This window comes from Lemur catta, chromosome 14 (assembly GCF_020740605.2).
Source record: "Lemur catta isolate mLemCat1 chromosome 14, mLemCat1.pri, whole genome shotgun sequence".
NCBI classification, from domain to species: Eukaryota; Metazoa; Chordata; class Mammalia; order Primates; family Lemuridae; genus Lemur; species Lemur catta.
The window spans coordinates 42,128,049-42,151,501 of record NC_059141.1 but is presented as its reverse complement, the minus strand read 5'-3'; the positions used below and the strand labels follow the sequence as shown (position 1 = coordinate 42,151,501).

The 23,453-nt window shown below is 41.7% G+C and overlaps 1 protein-coding gene across 2 annotated transcripts in view; it reads right to left on the bottom strand.

Moving 5' to 3' along the window:
• Nucleotides 1-13,590: 13,590 nt before the first annotated feature.
• The window catches only part of ARID5B (AT-rich interaction domain 5B), a 177,956-nt gene continuing 168,093 nt past the window's right edge, over nt 13,591-23,453 (bottom strand). For both annotated transcript variants that reach the window (XM_045569077.1, XM_045569078.1), the window contains 2 exons: nt 23,431-23,453; nt 13,591-19,676 (listed from right to left, as the gene is read on the bottom strand). The exon at nt 23,431-23,453 is cut by the window's right edge and continues 176 nt beyond it. In XM_045569077.1, the coding sequence (XP_045425033.1) occupies nt 17,511-19,676; nt 23,431-23,453 (2,189 nt within the window). In that variant the 3' untranslated portion in view covers nt 13,591-17,510. The remainder of the gene's footprint in view (nt 19,677-23,430) is intronic.

Sequence of the window (23,453 nt, the reverse complement as noted above, 5' to 3'; positions counted from 1 at the left end):
TAAACCAGTGCCTGGTACAGAGTAGGTGCTCCATAGACATGTACAGGATTAATGAGCAATTGAACATTCTCTTCTGTGCCCCAGAGACTGCAAGAAACTAATAAATAGAAAAGAATGAACTTCAGAGCTCATCTATGTGCTCCTTCCCTACGGCCCACCCCCTTCCACACACTCCCATTTTACAGATGACGAAATTGAAACTCAGAGAGGTTAGGAGACAATCAGAGTACACACACAGGGCAGGACTTAAGGCTTCTGACTCTTTATTTGACACCCAATGGCTACATCATGAGGCTTTTTCCCTTTGGGAGGGAATAGGAGAACGCAGAAATTTTCTGTGTGGGTTTAATAGATTAGAAAGTTGAAATGCCAGGCGCCCTCACCTATCCATTTGAGTCAGAACTAATTGTGTTCATCCTGTGTGGTTTTGAAATAATTTTGATCTAGGAAGGAAGGAAAGATGGATGGAAGGAAGGGAAGGAGGGAGGGAGGAAAAGCACACAAAGAAACAAGGAAAGAGAGAAGGGAAATGCTAATGAGGATGTGTCTTTCGTTTTTAGTGATGGGAATTCTCCGGAGGGTCTGCTGTCCTGGGCTAAGGCATATCGTCTTCCAGGAATCTCCGGGGCCACAGTTCCATTTGCCCCAAGGTTTCTATGGGAGACTAGATTTCAGGTCTATTTCAAGAGGCAAGATGATTTGCTCACTGCCCCTTTTTGCTACAATTTCTTGATGCTTTCCCATATCTACTTCTTCTGGGTTAATTCTACTTCCTCTTGCTCTCTTTGTATTCCAGTTAGCCCTCACTTCCTCAATGTCCTTCCAAGTTCTTAACGAAAGATTTATCAGATATTTATTGAGCCGAGACCTATTTTGTACAGTTTCTTTCACTTCCTCTTTCTATGGAGACCTCAAACATCTGTTAGAGTAGCTTTATTAGACCCATTTTTTACTTATGGATGCAGAGACCCAGAAAACTTAAGTCATAATTTACCCTTTTATATAAGCCACCATACTAGAATTTGAAGCCAAATCCTTCAATTCCAAGGCCAATGCACTTTCCACTACATTGGAGCTACTTCCTCTTAAGACCAAGTGAATCAGTTAGTAATGGATTTGGCTACAAATCACAGAACATCCAATTAGCAGCGCCTTAAACAAATGGGAGGCTTATTTTTCTCCCATAATGACAAATGTGGGTGGGAGTTATCAGGGCTGGCGCAGAGGCCCAGGGACGTGAGGGGAGACTCAGGTTCTTTCTGTCCTCCACACTGCCTTTCTTAACGTGCCGGCCTCAAGCCTCATGCGTGCTGCCCCTGGTTGTCAGATGGCTACTCTGCCTACAGCCTCGTGGCCACACCCCCAAAAGAAGAAAAAAGGGGAAGCAGCAAAAGGCCAAAGGAACATGCCAACTGGGTCTGTCCTTTTTACACAACCATTCTGGGAGCCTCATCAGCGATCTCTGCTTATATCTCTTTGCCCAAGCAAAGAGGTATCACAGGGATGGCCCTTGCTGTATGGATACACAAGAGGAGAGCTAGAGGTTGGGTCAGTCAGCTCAATGCATGGCTGAAATGCTTTCTTTAGTCCTTACTTTCAATTACTGCCTAATTGTTTTCTGAGCACCCTCAGAGGCATACCGCAGTTCTCAAAGCGCAGAGACTGAGTTTTATTATTAAATATCTCCCGCACCCCATATGGTGCTAAGCACAGAGCTGGTCTCAGAGAGTGACCAGTAGGGATTGATTGGCCAGAACTGCCTTTGCAGGAAGGGCACGGGAAAGGAAAAGCCTAAGGAATGGGTGATGCAGGGGAGAAGACCCCGCCAGGATCACAGGACACGTCCCTGGGGTCCTGGCATCCAGCTAAAAGCTGCTGCATGGTTAGGCCCCTGAGAAGATAGGAGGGGTGTAGGCCATCTTTGTCTGCCCAGCCAAAGGGAGGAGAAGAAAAGGCATGAGGCCAGCCTGTATCTGTTTTTGTCATCTTGCTCAAGTTTATCTATAGAGAGGAAATGCTTGCACAAATCATAAACGACATTCTTTTTTAAGCCTGATTTCCTTTCATTTATTTTAACTCTCTTGATGCTGAAGTCAAGCTCCCTGACGGGTACGTATGGGATGACCCTTATCATGGGAGGCAAGTGGGGAAATCTGTGAGATGTTGGAAAGTCTCCTGTTCTCGAAATACCTCCTCCTTGGAAACTTAGCAGTGCCGGATGAGGCACCCTTTGAACTTTATTTCTTTTGGTCAAATCTTACCTGGTGTCTTTTCCTTTATTATTCCTTGCTTCGCCCCACTTTTTTTGTTTTTTTTAACTATAGACACTTCAAAAAGAAGAAAAGAGTGCATCATCCCACTACCCAGGTAATTCATGTTCATTTTCAAATAAATGAAAGTAATCTACCTATGTATTTAATAACTTCCAACAGTAGAGCAAAGTTTAAAATGAAACATAAAAGCCTTCATCCCTCAGCTCTGCACCTCTGCTCAATGGTAGCCATGGATGAAATATTTTTTATTGCTTTCAGAGAATTTGTTTATACCCTTACCAGTGTGCATGTCTGTCTGTCTGTCTATCTAGTCCTATAAAATTGACATGAAAGGAATGATTCTGGACATGCAGTCCTCTATCTCTTTTTTTCCCCCGCTATCTCTGTATACACAAAACTACATCATTCTGGCTCTATGACCCTGGGTAGAGTGCAGTGGCGTCATCATAGCTCACTGCAACCTCAAACTCCTGGGCTCAAGTGATCCTCTTGCCTCAGCCTCCAAAGAAGCTGGGACTACAGGCATGTACCACCATGTCTGGCTAATTTTTCTATTTTTAGTAGAGACGGGGGTCTCGCTCTTGCTCAGGCTGGTCTTGAACTCCTAAGCTCAAGCAGTCCTCCTGCCTTGGTCTCCCAGAGTGCTAGGATTACAGGTGTGAGCAACCTTGCCCGGCCATTCTTTTTCACAGCTGTGTAATAATCCATCATATAGGAGTGCCCCAGGCTATCTAACTATCCCTTAAAGGTAGGTTCTTTCTTTTCTTTTCTTCTTCTTTTTTTTTTGCTATGCTACAGTAAACCCATATCACTTGACTAATATCTGTAGGTGTGATTATATGGGTAAATTCCTAACAGAGTAATTGCTGAGTAAAATGATATGTACCTTTAAAATTAGATGTATTTTGCCAAGTTTCCTTCTAGAAATGAACCAGTTCACCACCGCCTGCCCCACCAAAGTCTAACAGGGCTTGGTATCCATGGCCTTCTCAGAATGGGGCCTCATCACTGTAGTTTCTCACAGTCTGAGTTAAAAAAACAGTCTCTTGCTACTGTTTAATTTCCATTTCTTCCCTTATGACTAATATTGAGCATATTTTCATATTTACTGACTACTTATTTTCACTTTCTGGTTATTATTAACTACTGATATGCTTTGCCCATTTTTTTCCCTATTGGATTGTTCAACTTTTCTCTATTATATTTGCATGAGCTTTTTGGAAATGAAAGCAATTAGTTCTTTTTCTGTCATATAAGTTGTAAATATTTTCCCTATTTGTCATTTTTTTTCTTTTAGTTTATGGTCTATTTTATCTGTTTCCCCTCCCCCCAAATTGCAATTTTCATATAGTCAAATATAAAAATATAAAAAATAGCTTCTGGGTTTTGAGTCCTTCTTAGAAAGGCCTTTCTTATTCTAGGAACATAAACTCAGCCATTTATCCTAGAACCTTTATAGTTCTTTTTTGACATTTAAATCTTTGATCCATATGGAATTTATGTTAACATAATAAATGAATTTAGGATACAGTTTTATTTTTTTCTCTGATCAGTCAGTTGATCCAACACTATTTGTTTCCTGGCTATTTTATTGTGTCACTGCTTCATATATTAAGTTCCCATGTGAATTTGGTTTCATTTATGACTTCATTTTTATTTGTTGTTTCATTTTTCCCTAATACCAAACTATTTTAATTATTATAGCTTTAAAATAGCTCTAGTATCGAAGTCAGCTAGGTCCTCCTATTGTTTTCATTTGCAAGAATTTTTCTGACTGATCTTCATAACTTTGCAAACAAACTTTAACGGTATTTTGTTAAGTTAAAAGTTGCTATTTCAGTTGGGATTTCATTCAATTTATAAATTAATTTAGGAGGAAATGATATCTTTCCATCAAAGACCACAACTTGTCTTTCAGTTTCTTAAGTCATTTTTAGGTCTGTCAATAGATTATTAAAGTGTATTTAATAAAGATCGTGTCTATCACTTGTTACATTTATCCCTAGGATCCTTTTTGGTTGCAATTTGAAATGAGATCTTTTCTTTTACCACAATGTCTACCAAGTTATGGTTTAGGAAAAGCTATTGGTTTTATACATTTACTTTGTAACTCTTCTCTAAATATTCTCTCTCTTTTTTAAAAAATTGTTTTCCAGTTCATTCTCTCAGGTTTTCTGGGCCTGGCATTCTCTTTTAGAATGTAAATTATCCCATGAGGGATAATACTTGTCAAATCATTTATTTCACTGATATTGGATGAGTCCTGTTTTATGTGAGGTTGTGCCCCAGCTGTAAGTGAGCCCAGCAAGTCTGTGCTTCTCATACTTTCCTCCTTAGGGACTTCCCCTGAAAGTTCTGCTTTCCCACCCCAACCACTGCTCCTCCGCGCTCTCTCTCAGTTCCTAGAACACCCCGTGCTCTCTCTTGTTTGTGAGATTTCATGTATCTTATTTCCCTATTCATCACTTCTCAGATCTCTGCTTAAAAGTCACTTCCTTCAGAGAGCCTTCCCTGAGCCCTAGTTGACGTTACCGTCACCGCTCCCCCTGCTCTATTCCCCTATAGCTCTTTGACTACTTTGTTTTGGAACACACTTAGAAGAAGTACTGCTTTCGTGTCTGCTTTGCTCCCTGGACTTCAAACTCCAGGAGAAACAGAGGCACTGCTGTAGCCAGAGCTCTCACCCAGCCCAGCACACCAGGGGCGACCAATGAGCATTAGCTGGATTGCAGCCTAGAGCAGCCTGCGGCAAATTTGATTTTTTTTTTTTTTGATGTCTTTGGTTTTTATCTTAAAACTCAAAAGAATTTTGCCTTCTATTACATAATGTCTATATTATTTTAAATATATAACTAATGGGTTTTTTTTTAATGGTGGAGTAGATTAACACAACAGGAGATGGACATGGTTTTTCCATGCCTTTGTGAACCACTAGAAATTTAAACTCTCCACCTTTAAGTTAAAAGATTAATGTTGACTTAGCTTCTCAATAAAGTTATGTTATTGTTACTGACTGAAGTGCTCCTCCCAAATTCATATGTTAAAATATAATCCCCGATATAAGGGTGTTTGGAGGCAGGGCCTTTGGGAGGTATAGGTCCTGAGGGTAGAGCCTCGTGAATGGTGAGCGTCCCCGTAGGAAGAGAGATGAGCTGTCTCTCTGTCGTGTGAGGACACAACGAAAAGAAGCCATCTGCAAACCAGGAAACAGGCCCTCAGCAGACTCTGGATCTGTAGCACCTTGATCTTGAACTTCCCAGCGAACTGATGAAGGCAATTATGGATAAGGATTTTTTTTTTTCCAAAATATTTGTTGTGAGGATCAGCATACCCAAGTTTGAGATGGGTGAAGGAACCTTATCATTCACACTGTTCTGTGGGCCTCTCCATGCCACCCACACGAGCCAAAGTACTGGTGGACTGTCGGTAGTGGGCTACAGGCTGGCCGAGGAAACAGCACACACGTGCCACAGACTGTGTGTGGCGAGAGGGCAAGAACGTTTGATGAATAAAAACTGAACTTTCCAAAGATGAACTTCCTAAAGTTGGGATGATAGACCCAGAGAAGCTAAGACAAGAGCAGTCACCATGAAGGCTGGAGTGAGCCCAAGGGGACTGTGGGCAGGCCTCACCCTCACTCATGCCCAGCGCCTGGCAGGAAAGGTGCAATCCCAAGGAGTGATTCTCTCTGTTTCAGTTCAAGGTAGCGGTTGGTCACATGGACGCTGGTTGGGCCAGGTGTCCCCTGTTCACAATCACAGCGCAGACACTAGTTGGGTGACTACGAGCAGGTTACTTACTCTTTCTGAGCCCCAGTTTCCTCCTCTATAAAAGGTTTTAATGGAAACATGAAATAATGTGTATGAAGAACTTAGCGCCTTGCTTGTGTTGCAATACAGGATCATCAGATATTACTATTGCAGATTACTAAATCAGAACTTTCAAAATAGCCCATTTTTCATTCCCAGACATTGATTCCCCAGATCTGAGCTGGTTACTGATTTAAGAAGTTGCCCAATCTGGTAAAGACCATTGCCTGAAAACATAATTTGCCCTTTGGCTATCTTGCAGAATTTCCTGAATTAAAGCAATCTTAGCTTCTTGAGTATGACTTAGTTTACACACATGGATAGAGCACATTCCGGAATCACACAGTATGTTTAAAAGTCGGGGAAGGATCCCAATGCTCAAGGATTAAAGGAGTCAATAGGACATTTATCTCCTGTACAGGAAATCATCCTCCCTATTGGAGCCTTTGTGAAATGGAAGAGGTGTTGGATTAAGATGTGCCCTTAGATTCTGGGCTTGAATTCCAGCTTTGCCATAAATGCTCTAGAACTGTGATTCCAAACTCCTAGGTCATGGACTGGTATCGGTCTGTGGCCTGTTAGGAACCAGGCTGCACAGCAGGAGATGAGCAGCGGGCAAGCGGGTGAAATTTCGTTTGTATTTACAGCCTCTCCCCATCACTCACATCACAGCCTGAGCTCCACCGCCTGTCAGAACAGCCACCACATTAGATTCTAACAGAAGCGTGAACCCTACTGTAAACTGCGCATGTGAGGGGATCTAGGTTGCACAGTCCTTATGAAAAAGTAACGCCTCATGATCTGAGGTGGAGCTGAGGCGGTAATGCTGGTGCTCGGTGGTGGCTGCAAATACAGATTATCATTAGCAGACAAGTTTGCACAATAAATGCAATGCGCTTGAATCATCCCCAAACCATCCCCCTCCCCAGTCTGTGGAAAAATTGTCTTCCCTGAAACCAGTCCCTTGTACCAAAAAGGTTGGGGACTGCTGCTCTAGATGACATTTGGCAAGTTATCTAACTTCTCCAACTTCAGTTTCCACATGTGTAAAGAAGGTGTAATAACATAACCTCAGAGGATTGCTGTAAGGAGAAGCAGTTGACACAGTACCTATGTGTGTGTGTATATGTGTGTGTGTGTATTTACATACACACATATGCACACACACGTATATGGAGAAGAAATTGTAAGTGAATCCCCAGGCTTAAGGAAACCAGTCCCATTAATTTGCAGCCTGGGTTTCTCAGGAGAAAGTTGGCAGACCCTCACCTCCCCTGTCCTGAGCCTTCATTCTGGGCAGGCCTGTTTGCTGCCCCTGCACATGGATTAGAAGCCTAGCTTGGAAATCATTCCCGTCATAAAATTTTGCCACAGTAGAAAGCAGAAAGGCACTCCCCTTCAATCCTTGGGCACAACGGTCAGTCCGACTATAAGAACTGCTTCCCAGCCTCACCTACCCTAAAGCAAGGGCCAGTCTGTTGCAGCCCCAAACTGTGAGGCGTGAGGGGCAGGGTCAAGGTGCAGAGTGAGATGCTCCCTGGGGCATCTGAGGCCTCCTAATGTGATCCAGGATACAGGCCCCTCATCCCTCTCTGCATTAGGCAGCCAGGAAAAAGTTCCCCTGGCCTTGAGATATACTAGGAGGAGAGTAAGAAGAGAAGAGGGAGGTAAGATCCTGATAACACAGGCCAGAGTGTTGGGAGGCATCTTTGTGTGAACACTGACATGCCAGGGCTGGGAAATAGCCACCTACTGATCCAAAGTAAAGGTTTTGCAATGAAATGCACCGGGACCAAACCTTGTCTCTTCCACTCATTTTTCCTGGGACCTTGGGTCATGCACTTAGCCTTTCTTTGTCTGCGTCTACTTTGTGAAAGGGGGGTAATGTTGTAATAGCATAGCACCTACCTCTTGGGGATGTTGTGAGGATTACGTGGGCTAATGTGTTTGAGGTTCTTAGCAAGGGGCTGACTCACACTGGGGACTTGATACGCTCCGTGGGAATGGAGCCTCCAGAAGTGGTGCAATGCAGCAATCCTACACCAGCAATAATAATGTTAGACCAGGCATGGGTTATTTATCCCCAATTTATAGATGAGTTAACTGAAGCTCAGAGAAAGAAAACCCACAGGACTTTACTCCATGTGCAGTTAGTTTTAGAAAGTGGGGACAATTTCAAATATATAAAAATGTGTCATATCACCATATTTTTTCCACTCAAATTCCATAAATATTAACATTTGCCTTTTGCTCCAGATTTTAACAAAAATAAAATTAAAGATCACTTCCTCCCCATCAAAGTCTCCTTCCTCGCTCCTGGAAGTAACTTGATGTTGATGTGTTGCTACTTATGTTTTTATGTATTTCTTAAACATATCCATTAACAGTAATACCATATTAATTGATGGTTTTAATTTCTATTATACTGTGTGAATCTTTTTGCTACATTTTTTTCATTCAGCATTAGGTTTTTATCGATACTTCTTTACATTGAAACATAGATATTTAAAATACTCCTTTTAAGGACTGTATATTATTCATTTACTTATTTATCAATTCTTCAATGAGGAATTTTTATGTTGTTTTGAGTCTGTGTGTTTTCCTGTATGTAACGAGATTCAGTGCTGCAACAACATCCCCTACTTACACCTTCTGTCAGTAACACCAGTGTGAGCCCCCTCAGTGTTATAGTAAGCCACAAGCACATCTGCAACTATACTGAATTTTGCCAAATTGCTTTTCAAATTATCTTGTTAGATTTATTTCTAGGTACCTTTTTATTGTATCCCTATCATGAATGGAAATTTTTTAAGGTATCATTTCAATTGTTGCTGGTAGATACAAATGTTATGGACTTTGATATTTTAATCTTATATCCGGCAAATTTGCTGAGCCCTCTTACTCGTTATTATAATTTACCCCATAAATTCTCTAGGATTTTCTAGATACATAATCGTATTGTTTGTGAAAAATATCAACTTTGTTTTTTCCTTTCCAAATTTAATACCTTTTTGTTTCCTATTACAGCCATATTACACTGTAAAGGATCTACAGTACCATGCTAAATAAAAGCAAAGATGTGATAGTAAGTATCTTTGTGGTCTTCAATTTTTAAAAGGATACGAAAAACAAGCAAAACAAATCTAAACAGATAGAAATCAGACTAGTGATTGCCTTCTGGGTCAGAGTGGGCCCAGACTGGAAAGCGTCACGAGGAGATGTCCTGCCACAATGGAAGTGTACCATATTTTGGTTTTGGTCATGGTTACACTTGCCAAAATTCATTGAACTGTATGTATAAGATTTTTCCTGCCATTTGTTCATTTTCTTCTTGATTTCTAGGAGCTATTTGTATATTAGAGATATGAGACCTTTCTGATATGAGTCACAAATATTTATTCCCAAAGTGAAATTTGTATTTTGAATTTGCTCATTTTTTGCATACAGAAATTTTTTATGTAGAGAAATGACCAATCTTTTATATTTTCTGAATTTTGAATTGTGGTTAGAAAGACTTTGCCCATGTCAAGGTTATAAAACGGTCATCCCGTATTTCTTCAAGTTTTTTTAATAGTTTCATTTTGTATATTTAAATCTGTAATCCATTTATAATTTATTTGTGTATCGTTTGAGGTATGGATCCAACTTTATTATTTTTTTCAGATGTTACTTCATTAATAGAATTTCTAATATTTCACCATCCTTATATTTCTAAAATAAACTTCTTGGTCATCATGTAATATTATTTTAATACATTTCAAATACATGTGGTATTTTAGCATATGTACGTGTGCATACATACAATACATATGTATGTTTGTACATAGATGTATGTACATTTGTATAAATGTAAACTTTTATAATTTGCTAATATTTTACTTAGGATTTCTGCATCTGGTTGAGATTGGTGAGATTGGTTTATATTTTTTCTTTCTTTCACCATCCTTTTTGAATTTTGGTAATGAGGTCAAATTAAACTCATAAAAATAATTGGATAGTTTTTCCTCTTTTTCAAGTCTCTGAAATGGTTCTTAAAACCATCTGGCCCTGGTGCTTTTTTGTGGGGAAATATTTGACTACTGATCAAATTTTTAATCATTACATGACTTTTACATTTCTTCTAGAAAAATTTTGTTTATTCTATTTTTTTCTAGAAAACAGATTTTTCATCTAACGTTTCCAATTTTTAATCTTAATACTATTCAATAATAGTTAACAAGTCTCTGCTACATCTGTTCCCCCTCCCCCCCACCCAATACTGTCATCTTCTCTCTTTTTTCCCTTATTAATTTACAAAGAACATGAGGGTGTCCTGGCTCAATGTTTTTAGCTAATCACTTGAATTTCAGCATTGGAGGGGGACAAGGAAGGAGAGGAGATGCACATGATAAGAACAAATGTAAGGAAAGAATCTTCTAATACTGCAGGGCAAGTACTGCTCATTTTGATCGGTTATCAAAAGCTCAATTACACCTGGTTTTACTCAACTGTAAAGTAGGAATAAATATAGTAGCTACATCATGGGATGTTGAGGATCAAATGAATTAATTACAAACAGCCAGTAAGATGGTGTTTGGCACATATGGAAACTGTCAGTATCATTAGTTGTTGTTATCATTATGTGTAAAGGAGAAATAAAGTAACAGATCCAGGTTTGAAGAACTAGGACCAGGACGCTCAAAATATGTTTGCTGTGGATTTCTCACACTTGGCCCCTAGATCCTCCTCTGCCCACCTTGTCATGTCCCTTGCACTGAATGCCCTCCCAGTCCCCATAGATTAACATTGAATGACCATAGAGTGAAACAGAGTGGCTTGAAAGTGGCCACATCTAACCTTTCACCGCCTTCCTGGAGGTTGCAGTTAAGCCTCACTTGATCAGATTTAACATAAAAAGCAGGGCTGTATTACAAGATGGCGTAAGTGTAGACTTTTCTTAATACTTTCTCCATGATTTATCTGTTTATTTAATAAGTATTTAAATGCTTATGATGTGTACATCATAAATGAAAAAGAGTGTTACATCTGCTGTCACCTCTATTAGATTAACAAAGTTTTGCTGAGAAGAGGCACAAAATTGCCTGTTTTATTGTGTATGTTAAAGTTTATGTGCAAATATTGATCTATCTGCTAATTGGGTCTATCCATATTTGCACCTTGGCCAATTGGACCTTCTAGGGCTGTGCTATCCAGTATAGTAACCACTAGCCACACGTGGATATTCAAATTTAAATGAATAAAAATTAAATAAAATTAAAGAGTCAGTTCCTCTGTTACACTGGGCACATTGCAAGGGCTCAGTAGCCACATTGGCTACAATATTGGATGACTCTGAATTATAAAACATTTCTAACATTCCAGAAAGTTCTGTTGGACAGGTCTGTTCTAGAGGGAGTTTCATCAATAATTAAAGTAGTAGTGGTTCCTGCATAGGTACCTCAGGGAACAGATCACCTTGTGCTTACTAAGTTGGCTGAATGCCTATGGTTATGGCTAACATGATTAAAAATAATGTGTTCCTTTAAGCAGGTTAAACAAGTGCTTTGGAATGTTATTTACCTTGGGAATTAGCCCACATTAATGTGATTTACTATATTCCCTAGGTCAATCCTGGAGGCTGTGCTTTCTCTCACATTGTTCCTGGCTAGAGGTCGCCTCCCACCTTACTCCCACCTTCTGCCACTTACATACTTGTTGATGTAAATAACCCCCTATTTCCTGGTCACTGTCAGCACTGAAACATTTGTCAACTTTGGGCACTTTCCTAGAACACATAGTTGGACATCGTCATTGCTTTGTTCTGTGAGTGACATGTTTAGCAAAGGCACCTCCTTCTGGATGGTATTTGCCAGCTAGGCCTGGCAAAAATGGGTAACGATCTACAGATGCTGAGTGTGTCATGGATGGAAGGACATTCTGTTGATGTACTTGTAGCAAGTCACATGAAATGGTGAAATATACATGACTCAGAGTGAGGGCCAGAGCACTGTGGGGCAAGGGGTTCCTCCTGTGTTTGGTGGGTGCTGCATTAGCAAAGGGATGACAGCCAGTAAGAAGAGGGCGAGGCTCCTAACACGTTGCTGCAACTCCTGCTGACCTGAGAGGGCTGGGCAGGGTCCTTCAGAGAGTCAACCATAGTGTGAAAAGGGCCCCGTGTTTGTTACAGAAATGTGTTTTTCTTGCCCTCCCAGAGTTGTGGTTGACATGCTTGCTAGCAGCCTACTCTCTCTCTCCTGTCTATTCAAAGCCATGCTGGTCGTAAGCCAAGGCACTGACCAAACTCCTGTCCCTGCCCTCATCTCTGGGACTCATTCAGTAGGGAGCACACAGGGTGTTACTTTGTGAATGTCTCATTTCAACGCATGACCTGAGCAATGCCAGGGGGAGGTGGAGGCAGAGGATCAAGGCAAGGAAGGATCAGAAATAGCTGGTTTTCACATCGGGTCTATGAACAAAAAGCCCAGACCTCAGAATATGCAGAGTATTTTCCTAGATTTCCAACCCCTCCAGAACATCCCTCCATTAATTGTCCCATTTAATCCATCACCAAGTCCATTTTCTTCCTTCTGAGTACATCTGAAATGCGTCCATCTCCCCTTCAGCCATCCCCATCGAAATGCCCACCACCTTGATGTCAGGATGCTCTCAATCTGCCTTCACACAACCACCAGAGAATGTTATTTAAAAAGATGAACTTTTCTTGCCTAGGATAAAGACCAAATTGATCAATCTTGTCTATTGGACCTACCCGGCTGGCCCCTGCTACTCTCTCTAACCTCACCTAACTTTACTCATTCAACATTGCAATCATGCCCCACTGGTTTTTCCTCCCAACTCCTCTATTGAGCCAAACTCGTCCCTGCCTCAGGGCCTTTGCACACGTGGTACCCTGTGTTTAAACTACTCTTCTCCCAATTCCCTCTTGCCTAGTTAACTCATACTCATCATGTGTCACTTTAGTCACCACTTCCTCTTTGTGGGTCATTTTAGTCATCACACGCTTCTCTCCTGGAACTCAGTCATATTCAGTGACTATTTGATTAACCCTCTTTCCTGTAAGATTTATAAACCCCACAGACAATATTTACCTTCTACTTACCATTGTATTCCCAGCTCCTAACACTATGCCTGGCAATTGAGGCGTGAGTAAATCATCGTTGACCAAATAAACAGTAACTTTTGTGATCTGCCAGCAGAGGAGCGTGGTATACAAAGGAAGTTCACAGACAAGAGCCCTGGGTTCAAATCCCAACTCCACCATTTGTTAGTCAAGTGATCTTAGATCAAGTCAGTTGATTTATCTCTCTAAGCTGAACTTTCTCATCAGTAAAATGGGTATAACCAAATTTACAAGAGGTCGTGAAGAGATAATGTATGCCAGTTGGGCACCCTAGACATTGTCATCATTATTATTGCTATCCAATTTAGAAATGACAGGGTGGAAAGTCCTCTGGTGAGGCCATAGGGCTCCTCAGGAAGAAGTGACAGATCACTCACACCCAAAAGGAAACAGATAGTAACATTTTTTATTAAATATTACAGTGGATCAAAAAGTACAAAATATCTCTTGCCTGCTATGTGATTGGGAAACTATTGGCACGTAATACAGTATCAAAAGCAGTAATAAGTACAATTTGGAAAACATACAAAATTGAGTGTTTATAGTTGGCTCAGCATTCTTCTGGTAGTGTTTAAACTAATGCAAAGGTTACTCAATAACCTCTCCATTGGGAAACTATATAATATCACTGGGCCATGTTGCTATATACAAATAATCACCTTACAGAGCATAGAGGTTACATAGCTGGAATCACCAAAAGTATACAATATTTACAACACAGGAAAGTTTAAAAAAGTATAAACAGCCAAGAGATTATGCTGCTATTCTTCAGACATATTTCAACCATGGGGAGACAAGCAGAATGTCAAATACACCAACAGCCAACACTGGACTTTTAAGTGCTCAAGATAATCATTGCAATGGTGTGGGTCTCACCAGGGCGAAATCATTCCCATTTCTCTTTAAAATTGGGACAAGAGTAAAACTAGACCAGATGGGACTTGGCTGACCACCACCAAATGTGACTTTGTGGGACAATAAGTGAAGAAGAGAAATAAATGGTTCTCTTTGAAGGCACACTACATAAAATATTTTTGTGGGACCACCTCAAAATTTCCATCAGACACACCAACACAGTGAAATACAGTACTTGAGAATTCATGCACCAGGTCAGAAAGTTGTAAAGTCAACATTGAGTTTTAACAAACCCTTCTGTATATGCCCTGATAAACAAGTGAACTTAAGAGCTTCTAGCTAGTAAATATATAAGTCAGTCCTGTGGCAAATATTACAAGTTCGAATCACTTACTAGAATACTTAATTCTGAAACTCTGTTGGGCTGTTTTTTTTTTATTATCATTATTTTTTTTTATTGAGTTGCCAAAAGTTAAACCAGAAATTGCATGGAAAGGTTTTTAAAAAATATTATTCAGAATCTCCAAATCTCCAATAAATCATGGACTTAGTGCATTTTGAATTGCAACATTTCTTGGAAGCCATACTCAGTAAATAGATTTATGACTCCATTGCCAATTAGATTCCACAGTTTCCTTTACAGAACTACCAATAACAATGGTTTGACTGCACAAAGAAAGGCTTGTGCAATTCCATTCAATAATAAGACCCCTTGAACTCAAACAATGCAAACAAAGCCCTATTTAAGACTTTTTAAAAACGTAGTTCTCAGCCAATGAAGAATTCAATGGTCTTTTTGAAAGATTTCCAAGATCTCTGTTCGGAGTTTTAAAACAAATAACACACTGCTTCTGTTGGGAATGTATACCCCTATTTCTCTTTATTCGTCCTGATGTTCTGCTGAGGGTATGAGCTTCCTCCGGCAGAAACAGTGAGTCTCCTCTCGGAAGAGATGAGAAAAACAAAAGCTGGACTATGTTAACATTGTTTGAAAATGGTGTGATCGAATTCCAACATGATGAAACCAGACTGAAATCATTGCAGTGGGGAAAACAAATGCCCCATATTACAAATAGATAGGTGAGCTCCACCAGGGACAGACGCCCCCCCCCCTTTTTTCTTGTTTTTTGAGAAATGAACTCACAGAAACCAAGTACGATCTAGCCCGTGTCTGCTGCAGAACCACCGGAGTTTCCTTTTTCTTCCACGTCCTCTGATTCTGTGACCATTCCATCTAGTGCAACTTTCGTACATGTGTCCTGGCTAACATTTTGCCAGCTGGAATTTGAAATTTTTTTTCCCCCCTCTATCTTGTGCAATAGCAGGATAATCTGCACTCACACATTTATAATCTAAATTCTACTAGTCTACCTATGGTTCTATTAAATATATATATATTATTCCACAGGAAGGTAAATAATTAATTGAAGCAAATGGAACTCTTAACACTGGATCTCTACATTCTTTTGTTTCCACCTTTGGATATTAAGTATGTTACATGGAATATTTGGCTTCATATCATGGAGACATTTCAATACAAATGCACGGCATGCATGGCTTTGTTTACGAGCCGCAGTTTCACTGTTATCAGTTTTTGATTATTTTGCAGTCGAGTTACCTATTTAGAAGTTGAAAATTGTCATCAATTTTCATAGAATTAAATATCTCAGAGGTAAAAGACTTGGATAACTATGGTTCTAAAGTCTACTGGTAGTGTTGGGGGAGGGAGAAAGTGGCCTGGGGAGTTCATCCAAGCAGTCTTCAGCAGGGATGGGACTTGGGAAGAAAATCCACTCTCTGTATCCATCGACCTTTAACAGGATTAGAAAATGCATCCACCCTGATGGTACATCCCGGTAGCAAAAGGAACAAAGTGGCAAGAATGACCACGGGCATTCTCCACCTCTTTTGACTGCTTGAACAGCTTGATCATTTATTTCCAACAATAAAAAAAACCATAAAGCATACTGTATTGCCAGGTGGTTAAAAACAAGACACAAACCACCTTATTTGTGTGTGCACACACACGAAACTCATGCCCCATAAACCCTACGAGGATGACTTTCTTTTGAGATGGCCAATCCAGTATGTCAATTATCCCCAAAGATGTGGCCTGGGAGATTCTTCTTGGGAATGACAAAAAACCAACTTGATGAAAGCAATGTGACTACTCATTACTCAAAAGACAGAGGCCCAGAGAAGCTGGGAGGACTTCAGCTGCTCCTCTTCTGATAGCTGAGCTCCATCCTCTTCCCAACCCCCTTTCCCAGACCATTTAAAGGGATCAGTGCCAACACCAATGTAAATCATTTTGGCTCCTGTTCTAATTTCTGAAATTCCTAAAATATCTGTGCAGCCCACAAATATGTCTTCTAGACTCTGTTGTTATTCGGCAGCTTGCTGCCAGTGAGGTTTTTGTTTTTATGATTCCTCTGGTATGTAGGACAGTTTCACAGCCTAGATAAGGTAAGTACAATGCTCAATATTTTCACATAACCCAATACTTCAAAGCAAAGCATTTGGCCGGGTAAGCAGTGTATAAGCTCTTTCAACTATGCCATTTATGAGGAACAAAATCCTTAAGTTGCGGATCTGCAAAGGAACGTTCTTTGCACTATTGTGTGCTCGACTGTTTCTTTTTCATTTGTTCCACTGAATCAGTTGCTTCAATTTGTAAACAATAACTTTACCACCCAAAAGCTGCTCAAAATAAGATGTGGAAAAAGTACAAACACACATCAACAACTAGGACAGTCAGTCAGCCTTTAAAACAAAACAAAACCAAAAACAAAAAACAAAAAAGACTTGCAAACAAAAGCGATACTGTTTAATTAAAAAAAAAAAAAAGACAAGAAGGAACTGGGAGAAAATGGAACTACCTGCATATAAATTAGGTAAGCAAACAGTGATACTGGTAGTTTTAAGAAGCAAATATATACAGTCAATTGAACAGTGTTTACTTCTCTGGATTGTTTAATAGTGTCAAAATGAAAGATCTATTGAAGTTCACTATACATTGCATTGATTGAACCTTGGAGAGTTTTAAGAAAAGAGGGGCATCCCTTGGCGCATGTTGGCCAGTCTTCCTCGCCCCTTCCTTTGAAATGCCTGCCCCCCCCTATTTTTGCCTAGATTGTTTCCTGACCATCGAACTCAGATGGGGTCCTCTAAGTTCTTCCTGGATATACACAAATCCCTTCACAAGGCCCACATGCAAAGTGAATGATCTGGAGGTGCCAGGGCATCCATCCGTGTTGGAAGGGGGTAAAGACTGACCAGCCGAGGCTGGAGTTGTCCCAGAAAAATCAGGCATGTTCACCTCCCCTCTCGGCCCCTACAGCTGGGACTGATCGTACCCCCAGATTAGAAGAAATACTGACTTCTAATTCTACAAGCCATCACCCCATGGTAAGGAGGGAAGCTCTCTTAGCCCCCTGCTCTGGGCTGCTGGGCCTACAGTTTTGTACTGGGGTGTACAGACGACAGCTGGGAAGATGGAAAGGCAGCTTGAGGATTTATAGCAGCTAAAGGGTAAATGCTGTTGTGCAAAAGGTCCCCGTACGAACTTCCTACAGGTGTGGCCGCAGCCAAGTGTCTGTACAGCTGCTGAGAATTTGTCGGCGACGTAAAAATTCCTCTTTGCATCACAAGTGAGTGGAAAGCCAGGGGTTGCATGAGCGGAGAAAGCACAGTCTGGTTTTTCAAGTACTGCAGAGAATGAGAATACCCAGCCGGGAGCCTGGAATTGAGGCCCGAGTTACACAGGCTCCCGGAATACAGACCTGGGAAGATGGGGGAGGAGAGGGGAAGCTTGTGGCCTTCCGATCCGCCCCCGGGATGCCCACCGTGCGCTGCCTTGCTGCCTTCGCTCTCCTGCTCCGAGGTCTTCTCCTTCCCGGAGACCTCCTTGGACGGGTCCAGGGGAGACACGGCCCGGGCCTTTTTCCCGGCAATCACGAGGTCCAAATCCTCCAGGCTGCGCTTTATTGGCCGCGCTGCGCCAATGTTCTGCGGGCTCATTTTCCGGTGCAGGATGGGGTGCACCATGCCTTCCATCTTCCTGAAATTCTCCAGTCTCACATGGTGAGATTTTCCTGATCTTGATAGTGATTCGGGATACTTTTTAGGGGCCGACATGGTCATGGGCGATACCCGACAGGCTTTGGGGTGACAGTCTCGACTCTGGCTGCCTATGACCTGGAACTGGGGGACACCTTTGCTCTCCTGGGGCCCTGGGGCCGAGTGGGCCAGGCCCAGGACCTTGCCGGTGGGTTTGTGCAGGTTCTTGGGGAGGCTCAGATCCGTCGGCTGGTCATCCGTAGAGGCTTCTGCAGCGGCTGACTTTTTATCTTGCAGATGCAGAGACGCGAGATAATTTACATGGAGCTTTTCTTGGTGTTTGTGGGAAGGAAAAGAACTGTTTTCCGATTCTCTGTACATGTCCCTGGCAGGGTACTTGGATGTCTGTTCATTGTGAAGATGATGTTCAGTGTGTCTGTAGAGGCTGTGGAGATGAGGGGACGAGTAGAAGTCTGCCAGGAAGCTAGGCACGTGGGAATGGGGGAGTGCCCTTTTCTCCAACAGTTTGTCCTTGCCCTCCTGAATTTCTTGCTTCAGGACATAGGAGTCAGCAAGGGGGTTAAGGTGATGCTTGGAGAAGCTGCAGCGGTGGGGATCAGATCGACTCAGCTTCTCATGCTTAAAAATGTCATTGATGCTCTTCCTGTCTTCTGAGGGCTTGCTTCTGAAACTCTGGACGTGCTGAATCACCGATGGTCGGCTGACCGCCATGTGGTCAGCGCTCTGGCCGTGGTGGGCCTGGGACAAGCCTGAACACAAGTCATCCCTGGCAATCAGTTTCTTTTTGCTGATCAAAGGGGGTGGGGAACCATAGGGGTAGCTGCTGGAGAGGCCGGCCCCGCTCACTTGGGACAGAAGCTTTTTCTTGGCCAGCGGGGACATGATGCCTGGGTTGCCCCTGGAGTAGAGCAGGGGTGTGTAGTTAAGTCCGTGGTTTTCGTTCATGGGCCCAGTCAGGTCTTTGTCTTTGAACATGTCAAATGACTGGACCACAAGGACCTTCGGGGTCTGCTTTAGTGCATTGTGGATGTCGTCGCTGCCCAGCTGGTCCACCTTCACGGTGCAGTTGGCGATGTAATCTGCCATCGCGGGCAGCTTGTCATCCTCCATCTCGTTCTGGTTGGCCAGCGGTGGCTGCGTGGCGGGGTAGCTGGGAAAGGACGCCTCTTGGAGGTCATTTTCAGAGCTCTCTGTAAAACAGCAGGGTTTGGAGTCTTGTTTGGAGTCCACCAGGGTGTTGGGAGAGGTGAGTGACTGTTTACCTGCCCCAGGGACCAAAGCTGGATCCCTTTCAGGGGCCAGAGGAGCACTTGGGGGCGGAGGTGCAGGCCCCTTCTCTCCCGCCTCCTCTGCCGCCTTCTCGCTGTTGGAACCTTGGTCGGTTTCGCTGTCCTGTTCTGGGTCTGCTCTGGCCGCCAGGGGCCTCACTGCAAAATCCTGGTACCCTTCCATTTTTTTCTTTATGTCTGCCGCTGGGAGAGGCTCAGGGATGCTTTTCTGGCTTAAAGTCTCTTGTTCTTTCTCTTGCTCTGATGAAACCTGATAAAATATTTCAAAAGACAGTCAGAAGAAAAATCAAACACACTGACATCCTTTGCTATGAAATACAGTATTACGCACAGTAGTTTTTCTTGAAAACAGGCTTGTCAATCAGCTCATGGAGTTTCTGTAAAGCTTTATTACTCCTCAATCATGGCTCTAAACAAAGAAATCTAAGCTACAGAAACATTAGGGGAAATATGCACATTCGCTTCAGTCCTTTATGAGACACCTATCAAAATAGCAAAGTGTTATGTACTGATGGTATACAATCATATCACTCCTGATTCTAATATATAGTTTAATTCTAAGGTTGTCTTCTTGTCAAATCAGTCAATTATCCAAATGGGTTTTAAATTACATGTTGTGTTTTATGACACTCCTGAGAAAGATATTTTTTAAGCATCTCTCTTTCAAAAATCCAACCAACCCTGTGTCAACAATAAATAACAAACTTACTGTAACTCCTTGCCTTTTCTTTGAAAGGGCAAATTCCTTCCCAATGTGTTCAATATAATGCACTGAAAATTAGTGATGCTCAAATGTTAATAATTTCTACTCACTGTGAAGTGACATGTAGATAATGCTAAAGTATTGAAGACGCACGCACATGCAATGGCAGCCCGTCTACCTGAGGGAATGAGGACATTCTTTGTCCTTCTAGGCTGTAGCAAACTACATTTCTATTAAAGGCCAACAATAAAGTTGTTAAAATTCAGGCAGTGGGTGCCACCACAAATACAGCTTTTCTGTTCGATGAAATAAATTATAGTCAATGAGATGGACACTCTTTATCTACCCCTATTGACAGAAGTTGTGGTCACAATTTGACTCATTTAAATTGCCTTATGTAGCCGTGTAAATGATCTTAGCTGGGTAAGATGACCTCAAAAGGTCATCTTAACTTTCCATCTGTGACCCAGCTGGCTGACAAGCCCTTTCAAAATTGCTGTCCTTCTGCCCTGATGTGTCTTAATAGCACAGTCACAAAACAGCTATATTGGGCTGGTCTCCCCCCACCCCCAGCTCATCCCTTGAACTTTGTTCTTTTCTGTTAAAAAAAAAAGAAGCGTCAGCCACACTGGTGTCTTTAGGTAAGATTGAGGATGCTGGTTTAGGGATACGTAGGAACAAAAATTTTAGGGAATCATGCCCATTTCATAGATATTTCTCCTCAAATCCACTTAAGGACATGCCTGCTTTTTAGAGATGAGTGGTACCTGAAAGCCTTTGCTTAGCTTCCTATCTTTTTTTTTGGTAGTAATAGCTGCCTTTTCCAGTACAAACATCATTACTTGTTCTACATTAATAATCATCATTGGTCTCTTGAGCTTATACATTACATGAAAATATGGAAAAATGAGTAAGGGAAGGGAAAAAGGCAAACTGGATTTAGCTGTTAGTTTCTTATGTAGCTAGAGTTTGCTGTGGGGCTATGGGGACGTTTGGCGCCACTGAACTTTCTATGACCTAGGCCTTCAGTCATATCAGAGGCCCATCCTTCTGGTTATAACACTGGTTTAGGACTTTGAAAAGCTGGGCAGAAAAAAGGAAAATACCCTTTTTTTAGGATGGCATTTCTACGATCTGCTTTAGTATATTAGATATTACCTTCCCACCAGGGGCCTTGCAATCTGATTACCTGAATACAGTGGGTTTGACTAGAAGGGGTTTATCACCCTTCCTATCTCCATTGTGTTCACGGTGTTCATATTGAAAACACCAAAAATTAAAAACAATTAAAACAACAATGACAACAATGAAATCCAAACCCAAAATCCCCAACACAGTCATTGAGAAAGAATATGCCCAATAACATGGGTCTATGTTGGAAGTGGGGAGTGGTTCTCACAACAAGGTGAACCTCAGAGAGGGTGGGGATTCCATGAAGTTGAGATACCTCATCGTGACAACTTTTGAAATCTAAGACACTCACAGGTCCCTGAAGGGAACAGTTGGGGCTTATAAGGAAGAGACAGCCTTAAGGGGTTCTATGGACTCCAGGGAGTAGGGCTCCACTCTTGGGAATGGCCATCTCCAAAGCCGATGGACTCGGTGCATGGGCTAAGATTCCAGCCACAACCTCCCAAACCAACCACCTCAAACTCCATCCCCAAAGTGGAGTCATTCAAAGGTCAGCTGGCCCCTTGGTCTTCAGTTTGTCCCCTGGTACTCTGGCAACACTATACATATGGTAGCTAATAGAACTCACTGGTCCGAAACCCTATAATAAATCATCAGGCTAACAGAATAAAGGAAAAATGGAATGTAAGCCTTAACTTGGAATTTGCTTTTGGCCTTTTATGTTGCAAGCTTGCAGATGTTTAGAAATCTACATCATCTCCCCCCTGCCCCTTCTTTTAATTACTAGAGATTAAAATAGTTATGAAACTTAAAAATAAAAAGTAAAATTCTCCTCTTGCTATTAACACTATCTTCTCATATAGAAGTCAGTTTGGTGACTTAATGTCTGAATAGGAGGTTGGGTTTGGGGGTGTGTGTGTGTGTGTGTGTGTGTGTGTGTTTTAAGCCAGTGTTTAATTAGGGAGTCTCTTATGTGTTCATTATAAAGCTGATTTTTAGGGGGTATTTAATATTAGCACCAAAATTCCCTCTAGGGTTGAATCCTAGAACATGCCGTCTCCAAATGTGGCTGCTAAGTTTTTTTATGGGCAGCAAGGTTTTTTATTATTCATGTTGAAACAGAGCCCAGATCAGCCTACATGACTGGCTGTAAGCTGATGGTAATGGCTTCTACAAAAGGGCTGTTGGGGGTTGTGGGTAGCTGGGGCCTGTTTTAAAAGGTTCAGAAACTACCTGTTAATATGAGAGATAATAATGGTTTCAGAGTAACCATTTCAAAATTCCCCTATAAATAATATGCACTTATGATATTTCTAAATTGGTCTTGACCCAAGGCTGTTGCACAGAGATTATGGAAGACAAACGCATCTCTAAAATTTTCAGGAGAGTCCTGCAGAGAAAGAGCCCATTGATTCCAATGTCCCTCTTCCCTAGACTCCCCCAAAGCATGTCACGCCATTTAAAGTCACACCAATTCCTCAGATAGACTGGCCATGAAATGGCCAAGAAACCACATTTCACAATGGAATCTCTTGATTTTAGAGAGCTGTAGCTCTTGCTCTTTCTCTTAAAGTCTGAGCATTTGCTATCAGTTTTCTTTTATTTTTTATTTTTTTAAAGACAGGGTCTCTTACCCAAGCTGGAGTGCAGTAGCACACAATCATAGCTCACTGTAACCTCGAGCTCCTGGGCTCAAGCAACCCTTCAGCCTTAGCCTATGGAGTAGCTAGGACTACATGTGTATGCACACCTGGCTAATTTTTAATTTTTTTTTTTATAGAGTCAGAGTCTTATTATGTTGCCCAGGCTGCACCCAAACTCCTGGCCTTAGCAATTTTCTTTCCTTGGCCTCTTGAAACACTGGGATTAGAGGCATGAGCCACCGTGCCCAGCCCTGCTATCAGTTTTCTACTGGATGTTTTCATGTTTCTTCTAGATTCTATTTTTGGCCTACCCCATTCAATACTATGCATTGCATTTCAGCTCCTGAACAAACTGAAAGGTTTTTAGGAATTGGGGAACTATTTGGGGAACTGTGAAGCTTAGATTTTTTGATTTCTTAATCTAACCACGCAACTGAGCAAGGATACAGCTGTGGATTCAGGGTTCCAGAATACCTCAAGGCAGGATATGTCTCATAGAGCTATTTCTGTGCAGCGAAGCAACTCACCTCTGAAGCATCCTGGGGCTTTG